At 41.3% G+C, this 14,400-nt stretch overlaps 1 protein-coding gene across 1 annotated transcript in view; it reads left to right on the top strand.

Moving 5' to 3' along the window:
• The window catches only part of arglu1b (arginine and glutamate rich 1b), a 41,394-nt gene extending 27,888 nt beyond the window's left edge, over positions 1-13,506 (top strand). The window contains exons 2-4 of the mRNA XM_069890629.1: positions 6,679-6,904; positions 10,325-10,408; positions 12,635-13,506. Coding sequence (XP_069746730.1) covers positions 6,679-6,904; positions 10,325-10,408; positions 12,635-12,802 — 478 coding nt within the window. The 3' untranslated portion in view covers positions 12,803-13,506. The remainder of the gene's footprint in view (positions 1-6,678; positions 6,905-10,324; positions 10,409-12,634) is intronic.
• The last annotated feature ends 894 nt before the right edge of the window (positions 13,507-14,400 follow it).

The raw sequence follows: 14,400 nt of genomic DNA, 5'->3' as shown, positions 1-14,400 counted from the left end.
TGCAAGAGTAACTTATCTACATTTACAATTTTTGGCTGGTTATTATATCTCCTCAATAAGCCTCACAGTTTTATCCTTATCCTGCCAGAATATCTTGGTAGCTGGGTAGTCTGGAGCACAGACTCTCCCAAATTTATATCAAGTCTCTCAGGTTCTGGCTTCTCGGATTCTGCCATGTCCTCTCCAACTGGCTGCGACAGTGGCGATCGTACCTTGTCTCCGGGTTCAGAAGATAGCGCTCCTGCTTCTTGATTATCTTGTTACAGTGCTTGTTCAGCGGTAGATGGTTCCATGCTTGGTGATCTGCGCATCGCGTGCAGAAGACAAGTTGAAATCTGCCCTTCTCATCTGGTCAGTGGGGCGTTTCCACACACGGCCGTCATCCATGCTGACAATATATGGCTAGTGCGCCGTGTGCTCAGCGATTGTACCCCTTTGCCAGGTAACTTCCACCAGTACTTTATCTCCTGGGTAGAATTCTTGCAAATACCTCTTGTTGTGGTGTTGCTTCTGATCATTCTGCTTGACTTCTACTGTGGTTTCCATACTAGGTTTAATCGGACAATCTCGTGCAAGGTTTATGTCCCAGGAACAAACTGGATGGTGTTTATTCTATGGTTAGGCACTTCATTGATCAATATGACAGCAGGAAGCTGTCCAGACACTGCTGTGTGTCGTGACTCGTGTTTTTGATGGCACTAAATCAACGCTTGAACGATTAGACCATTCACTCTGGCGCCCCATTGCTTGCAGCACGGTAGGGTACAACTAGCACTTGCTTCACACCGTTCCTTTTCAGGAAGTGTTGAAACTCTTCACCACAAAACTCTGGTCCATTGTCGCTCACTACTTGGTTTGGTATGCTGTACTTGGCAAACAAGTCCCTCAGCCCTCTGATAGTTGCACTTGGTGTTACTGAGTCATCATGACAATTTCTGGCCACTTGAATGTGTAGCCGCAATGACTAGGAAGCCCTGCATCTCTTTTTGGGTGAAATCAATGTGGATACGACTCCATGGGCTTCTTGGCCAGACCCATTGCATCAATGGTGTCACTGTTGGGACATTGAGTCTGTTGGGTTACACATTGTTTCACTAGTTCCTCAATGTCCCTGTCAATGTTTGGCCACCACACGTGACTCCGCATGATTTCTTTCATCCGTATTATTCCTGGATGTGATGTGTGTAGTTCCAACAACATGACTTCTTGGAGCCGTTGGGGAATTATTATCCTGCATCCCAGAGGATGCAATCTTGCTCCATTGTTAACTCATGATGGCAATGTATGATTTGCTTCAACTGGTCATTGAGGATATCATTAGGCCAATTCCTGGTCTTGACCCATCCGAGCACTTGTGACAATATTGGGTCTGTACACGTCCACTTTCTCATAGCATCACGCGTAACTGGTAAATTTTCCAAACAATGAATCGTGATATTGTACAAGGCATCATCTCCTGTGTCTGTCTCAGGTTCTTTTTTTTTTTTCTTTTTTCTTTGGCTTGGCTTCGCGGACGAAGATTTATGGAGGGGGTAAAAAGTCCACGTCAGCTGCAGGCTCGTTTGTGGCTGACCAGTCCGATGCGGGACAGGCAGACACGATTGCAGCGGTTGCAAGGGAAAATTGGTTGGTTGGGGTTGGGTGTTGGGTTTTTCCTCCTTTGCCTTTTGTCAGTGAGGTGGGCTCTGCGGTCTTCTTCAAAGGAGGCTGCTGCCCGCCAAACTGTGAGGCGCCAAGATGCACGGTTTGAGGCGTTATCAGCCCACTGGCGGTGGTCAATGTGGCAGGCACCAAGAGATTTCTTTAGGCAGTCCTTGTACCTTTTCTTTGGTGCACCTCTGTCACAGTGGCCAGTGGAGAGCTCGCCATATAATACGTAGCAGGTAGCAGGAGACGTAACAGAGTACCTGCCACTATGTTGTCCTTCCCAGCCTCAATCTTCAACTCATAGTCAAAAGTGGACAATATAATAGCCCTTCAGTCTCTGAGCAGCCAGTGCTGGAATTTGATGTCTTTGGACCACTTTCTAGTGGTTTATGATGTGTGCGAATGACAAATTTTCATCCATACAAATAAGTTCTGAAATATTGTACTCCAAACATGATAGCCAACACCTTCTTATCCAGTTGTGCATAACCATTTTCTTGTTTGTTCAAACTTCTTGATGCATAGGCATTCGATGGGCATCTTCCTTCGTCATCGATATGGCAAATAACTGCTCCTATGCCATAGGGAGAGGCATCCGTACTCAGTTCCATCACCTTTGAAAGTTCCTAGTGAGTCAGCAGTGTGTCTGAACTGATCGCCTTCACAGCATTGAACAACTTCTCACACTTATCTGTCCATTTCCATGGTGCATCACCCAGTAGTGGGTGTAGCATTGTGGACATATGTGGGAGAAACGGAACTTGGAAGTTCATCATCCCTAGCCATGAACTCAACCTCTTGGGTGCAGGAGCCTGACAAATGGCATCAACCTTGTCCTGCATTGGTTGGATCCTCTTTGCTGATAGCTTCCTTCCCATATAGATGACATCACCTTGCATGAATGAGCACTTCTCACACTGACAGTAAGATGATACTTGGAGAATTGTGTGTAGAGCTTGTCTAGGTTCTGCCTGTGCTCCTCATCATCAGCTCGGGTGACGAGCACATCATCCAAGATTGCGCAAACACCCTCCAATCCAACCAACACTTGCTCAATGAAGTATTGCCATATTGTAGGACTGGATGAGATCCTAATTGGAAGCCTGGTGTATCAGATCAACCCCTGATGCATGTTGATGGTCACTAACTGTTGAGATTTCTCATCCAGCAGAATCTGCTGATAGGCACACTTGAGATCAATCTTTTGAGAACTTCTTCCCTCCTACCAACTTGCTGAACACTTCTGTTGGGGTGGGAATTGGATACCAATCACAATGAATGTTCTTGGCGGTTACCTTGTAATCACCACACAATCTAACTCGCCGTTCTGTTTTAGGAATGCACACTAGTGGGGTTGCCCATTCACTGAATTCATCTGGAACAGTCACCCTTTCTTGTTGCATGCGATCCAATTCCTTTTCAACAGCAGGACGTAGAGCATATATTACATCGCAGGCCTTATGGAAAACAAGAACCACATTCTCCTTAATGTAGAGTGTTGCCTTGAATTCTTTCACTGTACCCAACTCTTGCCTGAATATGTCAGTATACTTGTAGCACTGATCCAACATCTATGCTGATAGCATACTGTCCTCGTAAAAAGATCTTTGACCAATCTTAACTGGAGCTTAGCTAACCATGAGTGTCCTAGCAAAGGAGGTGCATTTCTATCAGCCTGGACTGCCACCAGAGGAAGTACCTTCTTCTGTCCCTGATAGCATACATTGGCTGAAATTTCTCTGATGCTCCCAGTTGATTTCCCTTATAGGTATGGAGTAAACTTCTCCTTGGTTCAAGAGGACAATGCTTGAATTTCTCCTTATAATCTCTGAAATTGATGATAGATACTGCTGCCCCTGTATCTAGTTCCAACTCCAGGTCCTATCCATTCACTTGCAGCAGCACCTTGAATGCTATGGCTGATGACTTCAAATCAATGTTAAACAAATTCTCCACAAAACTGCGCTCATCAACTTGCTTGATGGATCCATTTCCTTTTCGTCACCCTGGTGCTACCTTGCCTCATCATCCTGATTGAAGAGGTCTTGCCCTAGACTTGTTCAACAGGTTAGCGTGACATTCTGATTGAGGATGCCCATCTTCTGAGATAGATAACAGGTTGCATTCCTGTATCAACACAAATCCCGTGTATGATTTGACATACCACAGCGATCACACCTCTTCTTCACCTATCCTGAAGAACCAGACTGCCTGCCTTTTGATCCCTTGGACAACTGGTTCGTCATCATTCATTGCCATGTTAAGGACTACCGCTTCATCAGCCAGTGCCACTTCTACAGCTTATGCAAACGAATAGTTCTTTGCCAGAAATTTCTTCTGAATGCTGTTAGATGCCAAACCACCAACAAATCAATCCCACAGCACCTCTGTCAATGCAATGCCATTTTCTTCAAATGCAAAATGTACTGCGATATACTTTGGCCAGGACACTGTGATGTATTGTAAAACAAGTCTCTCAGTCACTGCCAATCTCTTGGGTCAATAATCCTCTCTAAGCAAGATACATCATTGCTAGTCAGTTATTAGTCAGTTTGCTGGAAATGCCAAATTTTATAACGTTTGGTACAGCTCGTCCTCAACACTACTCAGTAAGATGGCTTGACATTTAGATCCATTGTGTTCAGTATCATCTGTGTCCAAAGCAACAAAAAAACAGCTCTAGTCTATCAAAGTAGTTCATGTTCCCTTCTTGAGGTTTGAACTGTTCAAAAATCTAAGCCATCATCAACATTGTCTTCATCCCGTACACGTATCCAATGTCCGATTAAAATTACAATTCTTAATGTTCTGACATGTGACTGATATCTCAGTAGTGCACAGTATCAGGCAATCTTCACATCGGGTGTCGCGCGTTCCGTTCTTAATGGCCTACTCTGGTTGTTTCTTTTACCCAAATAAAATGCACAAATTTGCCTTTTCTTCTTTTCTATACTGGTACACAATCCTTTATCTGGACATCTAAAATCCGGAAAGCTCCAAAATCCGGCAAATGGGAAGAGAGACCGGCAACACGAGTCAGGCGGGCAAGGGACCAACAACGCGAGTTGGGCGGGCAAAGGACCGGCAACGCGAGTCGGGCGGGCCATGGGTGAGACGGCAGCCAGATTCAGGCGGGCAAGGGACCGGCAACGCGAGTCGGGCGGGCAAGGGACCGGCAACGCGAGTCGGGCGGGCAAGGGACCAACAACGCAAGTCGGGCGGGCAAGGGGTGAGACGGCAGCCAGACTCAGGCGGGCAAGGGACCGGCAACGCGAGTCGGGCGGGCAAGGGACCGGCAACGCGAGTCGGGCGGGCAAGGGACCGAGATCGGCAGCGCGTGTTGGGCGGGCGAGGGACCGGCAGCGCGAGTCGAGCGGGCGAGGGACCGGCAGCGCGAGTCGGGCGGGCGAGGGACCGGCAGCGCGGGTTAGGCGGGCGAGGGACCGGCAGCACGAGTCGGGCGGGCGAGGGACCGGCAGCGCGAGTCGGGCGGGCGAGGGACCGGCAGCGCGAGTCGGGCGGGCGAGGGGTGAGACGGCAGCCAGACTCGGGCGGGCGAGGGGTGAGACGGCAGCCAGACTCGGGCGGGCGAGGGGTGAGACGGCAGCCAGACTCGGGCGGGCGAGGGGTGAGACGGCAGCCAGACTCGGGCGGGCGAGGGGTTGGGGGGGGGAAGACAGGAATGTGACTAGAAGGGGCTGGGGGTGGATACAGCAGCACAATTTGGGTGGGCTTAAATCTGGCTTTCCGAAATTCGTAAAAATCCAAAATTCAGAACACATTGTCCCCCAAGGGTTCCGGATAAAGGATTCTAGGGTTCCGGATAAAGGATTGTGTACCTGTACTTCCTCCACCTGCCAACGAACAAGTGAGATGTAGTGTGGAGCGGACCTAGTTTTGCAGCGTGCTGACACGACAGTGAAGAGAAAAAAAAGATTGGTGCAAAACTTGCTCCCATACACGGCTGCAAACTTCACTTCCCATTCAAAAATTCAGTCCAGCAGCATCCATCCTAATCTTGTCGCCAGTGTTGAGTATGTTGATATACAATAACTCACTTTCATTGGTCGGAAGGTTCAAAGGGAATGCTTTATTAGACTCCTAACTGTGTGGAGTTTGCAGCTATGGAGGGCCTTCAACACATACTAAAAATGTCACATATTGACATCACACACATATATCATTTGCATACATTACACTAGGCCTGAGATCTCCGTTCTCAGGATAAAAGAATACTGTACAGGTACAGTGGGTTGTCAGAGAGCGCAGGGCAGTGGGATCAGTGTGGGGACTGATGGCATGGGGACTTCATGTCATGCTAACACATCCGACCTGAGACCATTTTGAGATCTGACCGATCTGTCAGGAAATGGCTATATGTCCTTGTGTTATTTGGCAACTCTATCAACTAATTTCCCATTCTGAGGAATGTTTGAGCTTGAAGGAGAAAACAGCAGTACTAAACAAAATTTATGACAGCAAACAGTTTTGGTAATTCAGCATCAGTTTTTTTTGGGCAATTCTAGATATTCTAGCTCAAGCATACTGAAGTCCAGTTCCCCTAAAGCCAAATGTCAAGGAAGAAAATAACTGATAAAGAACTTTTTTTTTCAAAAAAAGTTGTTTGGGAGAATATCTATGCTTGTGTGTGCATCTTTATAAATCTTGTGATTTTGGGGACACACCAAGCTAGAACAACAAAGTACTTTTCAAGTGTATGTGGCAATATCATGAAATAGCTGTTACTTAACACATATGGAGACCCATCAACTGTTTTATTAACTTCTGGCTAAGGGTTTTTTTTAAACCCTGATAATTTATAATTACTGGTTGCAGAGCATGGAAAGCTCTGCTGTCACTTGAATAATGCTCCAAAATATTTTTCCTTCCACTTTTGTGTGATATTCTTGCCACATGCGTGGTGCTGCCTTAGTCTATCTCAAGGTCACAGCTCTTTAAAGAGATGTTTTTTTGTCTGATGTGATCATTGTAGAGATTTATTTACTAATTATTTTCCCTTGTTTCATGAAGCCGACAGCAGGAAATAGAAGAAAAGTTGATTGAAGAAGAAACAGCAAGAAGAGTGGAAGAACTTGTGGCTAAACGAGTAGAAGAAGAGTTAGAGAAACGTAAGGATGAGATTGAGCGTGAGGTACTCCGACGTGTCGAGGAGGCCAAGCGTATTATGGAAAAGCAACTGTTGGAGGAGCTTGAGCGACAGCGACATGCTGAGCTTGCTGCACAGAAAGCTAGAGAGGTAACGCTCGATCGTTGGAAAAGCAAACGACAGTCCATGGCAAAACTTTCAGTCACAGTCAATGATCACCACTTAATCATCATCAGTAAATGGAATCAGAATGCATCTACCCCTTTTCCAGAGTCGGCAGTACCACAACATTGTTTTTTAAGTTGAATTTCTTTTGCATTATAACCTATGATCCTGAATGGAGTATTTAATAATTAGGCGACACAAACCATTTTGCCATGGCATTTCCTGTTTAAATTCAGGAATTTTGAAAGAAATATTACTAATGTACTAGTGTACCTGTTGAAAGTCTCTTTTCATACTTGTTTATTGAAACTTTTGCCATGGCTGCAGACTTTATTATCTAACTATGCAAAACACTTTTTTTTAAAGGCTCTTTCCAGATAATGATTTGCCCTTCATTTGTGTAATCACTTGTATTCCATTCTGACTCCATGACTTGGTCTTTCCAGTGCTGAAATAGGTCAAAGTGGATGAGCCGACAGTACTTTGGCAAATGCCCCTATTATATTTTATTAAGATGAATATGCAGCAAATGTTTGCTGCCTATTTATCTTAAATAAGATTCACTTGGGGCACTTTTACCATTAGGTTTCTGACATCAGCCTCCATTTTATTGGAAGGATTCTTGTGGGACTGGAACTAGGCCTTTATTACCCTCCTCCAGAGTGTAGTTGTAAGTACTTTTTCTTCGCATGAGAGCTATCAACAGCTGGTGAGTCCCTCCTTAATGTAAAGTTAGACATTCTGTGTTACATGGTCACAGTAGCAAAAGCAGAAAAATGTCTTCCTGTGAAATAGTGAATTGCTACTTGATTGAAATTTGCTGACACTCATTACCTCTGGATTCTGAAATGAAATAATATTTTACAGTGTAGTGCCTAGTTCTCAATACAACTTTAAAAATCTAACTGTAATCCTGTATGAAATAATTTCAGTTTTATTATTGCACATAGTTTCTTTGAAGTGATTTGCTTATCTGAGTATTTTAAAATGGAATTAGGAAAGAGCAAAGTAGCACAAAAAAGTGCTTTAATAATTGTAAGCTCTGAAGAAGTTAAAACTATTAAATGAAGTTTAATATTTTTAGTTCTGTCCCATGTCAGTACATAGCATTTTGACAAGAAGATGGTTCTGTTATCTTTAATGTTTATGTCAACAACAAAATAATTTCTGCATGCTTCCTTACTGTGAACTGGCCCTTTCTAAATTTTATATGCATTCTCCATCAGATTTGTTTCTAAATATTAGATGCAAAATGAAGAATGATTACATTAATTTCTAAGTACAAGCACAGTGCTGGAGAAACTCAGCAGGTCAAACAGTGTCCTGAATATACCAAAGTTTAAAAATACATAACCCAAGTTTAGGGCTTGAGCCCTTCATCAAGGTATGTTGAAACCTTGAGTAGTCATCTTCTCATCATTACCAAGAAGCTTCTCTCTGTCCTTTCCATCACCACTCCACACAAGCTAGGTCACAGGCCACATTAATAATGAAGATAAGTAGCTACAGATTTCTCTACAGTGGAACTGACACTGTGATTGTTTTCATTTACATCCTCTGGAAGGTCTAGTCAGCTATTTGATCCTCATATCTCCATTATGCCACCTAGGGCTGGGTATTATTGTGCCATATTGTGTCCCATGCAGATTTTTTTTGATTCAAAGCAGTTTTCTCCTTTTGAAAGAAGGTTATAGGCTGTGCCTGTCAGTTTTATACAATAGTTTGTTTTGAATTACATCTGTCAACACAAGAGTTGACAAAGTTAGTATGATTGCCACCCTTTGAAAGTAGGTGTGGCTGTATCTTAAAATTCTGTGAAGACTTGACAAGGTTAGTTAGTAGTTTGTTATCATGCATGTATTGTTTGATTAATTGTTTCAGAAATAAACTCCAATGTTTTTGGCCACAGTGCCTAACAATTTGATGTTGACATTTTTTTGTATTTATGAACTCGCCCTGCAATATTTGACATTGTGAAAAAGTATTAGCATTTTTTGTTACCATGTCAGTTAGCCTGTTGGACAAATTTTAATTATAAAATATCAGCTGCCAGAGTGAGAATTTATTTCCATCAATTTTGCATTGATAGAGGCACGAGAGGAGGTTTATTAGGAAATTTACATGGTACTTTAATGAAATTATAAAATGCCTTCAGATCAAGGTTTTGTTATGAACAGTGTTTTATTATAAGTTGCATGATGGTACTACCTATTGTAATGTGCTTTAATTTTATAAAAATGCTCCATTTTTAAAAGTTCAGTGCATTATGCCATAAGTAATAGCTTTTTGTATTATTTACTTTCTCATTTGTATCCAGATTATTTGAATTTCTAGGGTTGATGAGTATCGGCTTGTAGCATGTTACTATTCATAGTAAGATTATTTTTCTTTCTCATGTCTCTGATAGTTTTGCTTGGCTTCATGTTTACATTGTCATCCGACAGACAAAGGGCAAATTTCCAGGGCCATTCACAGTATTGAAAGTGTAATTTTTCTGTTCTGGAAATTTTAATTTTGAGTTCTTTATTTGCAGTGTTTAGTTGTATTTTGAAGGATAATCTTGAAATTTAAAGTCTGCAATAAAGCTCCTTTATTGGAGAGTCAGTGGACTTTAACCAATATTCATTAGACTAGTAACAGCAAACATTACCTTAATTTTGAAAAGTTAGTAGATCATAAGTAAATTGTTCTCAGAACAGAAAAAAAATCATTTCTTTCCACTGTGAAAGATGCTCTCAGTTCCACAAAAGGATGGATTAAAGTTTGTATTTTTCACTAACAGTAAATGTATTTTTCTTATTAATTGTTTGCCTTAGGAATGGTGATTTATATTGTTTCTTCTTACCGTAAACATCTGCATTCCTCAGCTCAGCCTGCGTTGTGTTGTGTTTCTTGTTATTGGCTGAGCTGCTGATGCAGGTGTTGCCAAGCTAACAGTACAAATCAGTTTAAAGAGGAAGCTGGCGCATATGGCAGCCGAGGAGCACACTCTGCAGGACACTGGACGAGACAGTAAATATTCAACTTTTAATGCTGATTAATGGAGTTATAGGTAAAGCATACGTAGGTATTTGTAATTGATGAAAAAATTTGTTTTTTTTTATTTTTTAATGTAATTGGTAAAGTTTCTTTAGAAGTTGTATTATGTGTGGTTTAAAGATAGTAATATCAGCAGCACTGAAGAAAAGGGTGTGGGTCATTGATGTTTGAGGGCTGGGTTGGGGGGGGAATGATGTAGTGCAGGAAGATTTGTAACTAGGGGCAAAATAGTTCACCAGAATGGCAATAAAAAGTGGCTGTCTTGGGCATAGCGAAGTAGGAAAGGATACTAAGGGAAGAAACAGCTAGTCTAGATGCAATCTTAAAATGACTTCACTCCATTAACATCTATTGTCTCCTATTTAGGAGGAAGAACGAGCTAAACGAGAAGAACTTGAGCGAATATTGGAGGAAAATAATCGAAAAATAGCAGAAGCTCAGGCTAAATTGGTAAGTATGAATGACTGGTTACTTTGTTTAATGGAATTATAAAGCACTGAAACATGCCTTTTCAGCCTGTCTTATCCATGCGGATGGACTCTTGCGATTCCCTATCTAAGTGTCTCTCCAAATGCCTTTTAAGCATTGTAATTGTATCTGCTTCCACAAACTTTTCTGTCATCTCATCAGATATTTACCATTCATTGTATGGAAAAAAAAAGTTGCTTACCAGAATGTGAGGGTAAAGAATAGCACAGAAGGTGGAAAGGACAATACAGTGGGTTGAGTGTGAGGAAGGGGAAGAAGCATAAATGTTGTCAGTCTCCTCTCATCCTTCTATGCTCCAAAGAAAAAATACCCAGCTCTGATAACCTTTCCACTTAAGATTTATTTTCTAATCCAGGCCACATCCTGGTAAATCTCCTCTGTGCCTTCTCCATAACTTCCATGTCCTTCCTATAATGAAGTGACAAGAACTGAACACAATTCTCCAGATGTTGTCTCACCAGAGATTGGTAGAATTGCAACATGACCTCTTCACTTTTGAACTCAATCCCCATATTAATGAAGCCTAATATTCCATAGGCCTTCTTAACTATCCTATCAACCTTTGCAGCAAACTTGAGGGATGTATGGATTTAGACTCCAAGACTCAGCTTTATGGTTTGTCCTTCACACTTGTCCGGATATAACTCCATCTGCTACTTTTCTGCCCAACTCTATCATGTCTATATCCTTTTGTAATCCACTCCAACCTTCGTATCATCTGCAAACTTACTGACCCATCCTTTCGTTCTTCATCTAGGTCATTTATAAAAAGCAGGGGTCCCAGAAAAGATTCTTGGGGAACACCACTAGTCACTGAACTCCAGGCAGAATAATTTCATTCCACTAATCTCTCCTTTTACGTGCAAGCCAGTTTTTTTCATCTACACAGGCAAGGTTCCATGGATCCCATGCCTCCCGACTTTCTGAATGAGTAGACCACATCTACCACCCTACCCTTATCAATTTCTTTTGTTACTTGCTCAAAAAATTTGATTAGGTTCATGAGGCATGACCTTCCCTTCACAAAGCCATGTGGACTATCCTTCAGTAGACTACTTCTCCAAATGCTCATAGATCATATCCTTAAGAATCCCCTCCAATAGTTCGCACACCACACTGCAAGACTCACTGGTCTATAATTCCTAGGATTTTCCCTATTACCTTTTTTTTTTAAACAAGGGGACCGCATTTGCCATTCTTTGATCCTCTGACTCATCCCCTGTGGCCAGAGAAGACTCAACGATCATAACCACTGCCCCAGCTATCTCTTCCCTCACTTCCCACAGCAACCTTGGGTATATTGCATCTAGCCCTGGGACTTATCAATAATACTCTTTTCTTCCTTAATCTCAACATCGTCCAGCACACAAGCCTATTCTATTATGAATTCACCCTGATCAAGGACCTTTTCTCTTGTGAATACTGAAGCAAAGCATTCATTTAGGATCTCCTCTGCCTCCAGGCACATATTGTGCCCACCTTTATTCTCATCATCCTTCTGTTCTTCACATATGCCTTGGGGTTCATCTTAATCCGACATGCCAAGGCCTTCTCAAGCCTTCTTAAAGCTCTCCTGTTCTTTCTTAAGATCCTTCTAGGCTACTCTATACCTCTCTTGGGCCCTTCTTATTTCCTTCTTCCTATATCTAATGTATGCTTTCTTCTGCATCTTAACTCATTTGTTTTGTCAACCACAGTTTCCTTTTCCTATCATCTTTTCCATGTCTCAGTGGTACAAACCTATCTTGAATGCTGCACAAGTGGTCCCTAAACTTCCTCTACATTAATTAATTGATAATAATAAACATTCATGTAATAATTTTAATATGACATGCCCCAATACAGTGAATTGAGGGTGGGGGTGGGGGGTGGGGAGCAATCAAAGAGAATTGAATAGTTGGGAACTTTTCCATACATAGGTTGAAAGAAATTTAGGGGTGGTGGAATTATCCAATTTAAGATTTGTAACCATCAATATTGATGGTGGGTCAAAAGTCAGGGGTATGGAAGGTACCAGAAATGTTTTAATCCTTCAGAATACATTTGAAATGATTATAAAATCATTTTCTTGTTGCAGTGATTGTGGAAATGAAAGTAGTTCTAGAGAATAAGCAATTATTTTTAACTAAGTATTTACTGTTTGGGGAAATAATGTATTTGGTAAACATTTTTTTATGAAATCCACAGGCTGAGGAGCAATTGAAAATTGTTGAAGAGCAAAGAAAAATCCATGAAGAAAGGATGAAGCTTGAGCAAGAAAGACAGCGTCAACAAAAAGAAGAACAAAAACTGATCCTGGGCAAGGGGAAGTCCAGGCCAAAGCTGTCCTTCTCACTGAAAAGCTCTGTTGGATAACTTTGTGCTTGTGTTCTTTTTTAAACCTTGTAGCTTCATGTTGAAGTGTTTTTGGGAAAGACAAAGTTCGAAAGATCAGATGTGGGCTGTGCTCTACAACATTTCTTAACAGAATGAGAAATGTGATTTTAAAACTGAAATTAAAACAGCTATAGAACCCTATATAGAGCATCTCTGATTTGCCAATGTCAAAATGTTATTATGCAGAGATCATCATCAGTTTCCATAACAAATTGGCTGCTGCAAATTGGGACTTTAAAGATTATGGGGATCTTTGCAGAGATGATCTAAAAAATGGGTTCCCCTGTAGTCAATTTAGCAAACCCAATGTGATGTAAATGTTAAGTAGTATTGGGAATGATGTAGTAATATCAACTGTAAATGAAACCAATTGGAAAAAATATCATTATAAAAATGTTTTTGGATCTGTAATCAAAATTGACTGTCCAACCAACCCTGAATGAACTTTGGAGTCTCTGTGGTGTGTAACAAATATAATACTATTGTTAATGGAATGGCTCCCGTCATTCACAGGTAAGGAAATAACCACATTTCTGGGGTGAGAAGAATTATTGTTCTGGATCTGCAGTACACACACCTCTTAATGTTCTGATTTGTTTTTCATCATTTAGCAAGAGTTAGCCTGCTTTTTTCCCCTATTGTAAATGTACAAACTTCACAAATAAAATAAGATCTTAAATGCATAGTAGAGTTGGTGTATTTTTTTTAAATTCAAAGCAGTTAGCAAAATATTGCAATTGCAGTAAGTCTGAAAACGGTTTTATTTCATGTACAGTAACCGGTATGCATTTTCTAAACTTGTAAATTATTGAAAGATTTATGCCTAGATGCATTCAGGTCCTCTGTTGGTGCACCCCCTTTAGATGTGTACCTTTTCCCTTTTCTGACCAAATGGTATCATGTACTCTTTTCTGTGTTAATTTCCTTCTGACACATACCTGCCCATAACCATCAGTCTTACACTTTTCATTGTTCTCTCTATTTTCAGGTTTTGTGTCAAAAAAATCTCCTTGGAATACCTTACTCATTGCTCAACCTGGGAAATATCACTGCCATCCATTCAGATTCATCCATGTACCAGTTTCTTGTTAACACTGACACTTTTTATTCCCCCGCCTTCTGTTTGCTTTGCTAATTACTTTTCTGTACTTTCATGTTAAATCTGTGACTGTTGTACAAGGACACATCCCTCATATAGCAACTTTTAACCTCTTGCTATTTAAAAAGTTTTATTTTTAATGCCAAAACAAATCTGCTCACAGCATTCTTCTCATAATTGACAATGGAAAGCATCATGAGCAAACAAAAACTATTGTGCAATGAGACACAGGAGAAATTTAGTGAGTCGAACAACATCTGTCGATAAAAATAGCACAAAATGGGTATATTGTACTTGGTTCCGTCACCCAAATCAATGATGTTGATTGTAAGCAGCTTGAATGCCATCATTAGTAATCTTTGCAGTATTGGCTAGTTTAAGACTCCCAATATGAACTAATCCTCAATCTACAGTGGAATAGTTGCCTAATCCAATTTGTTGTAATTTTGCTTGAAAATCTCTTACAATGGGCCCCATA

The sequence above is a fragment of the Narcine bancroftii genome, chromosome 7 (genome assembly GCF_036971445.1).
Source record: "Narcine bancroftii isolate sNarBan1 chromosome 7, sNarBan1.hap1, whole genome shotgun sequence".
Lineage (NCBI taxonomy): Eukaryota > Metazoa > Chordata > Chondrichthyes > Torpediniformes > Narcinidae > Narcine > Narcine bancroftii.
The sequence above is the reverse complement of the archived record's forward strand: the minus strand, read 5'-3'. Positions and strand labels throughout refer to the sequence as shown.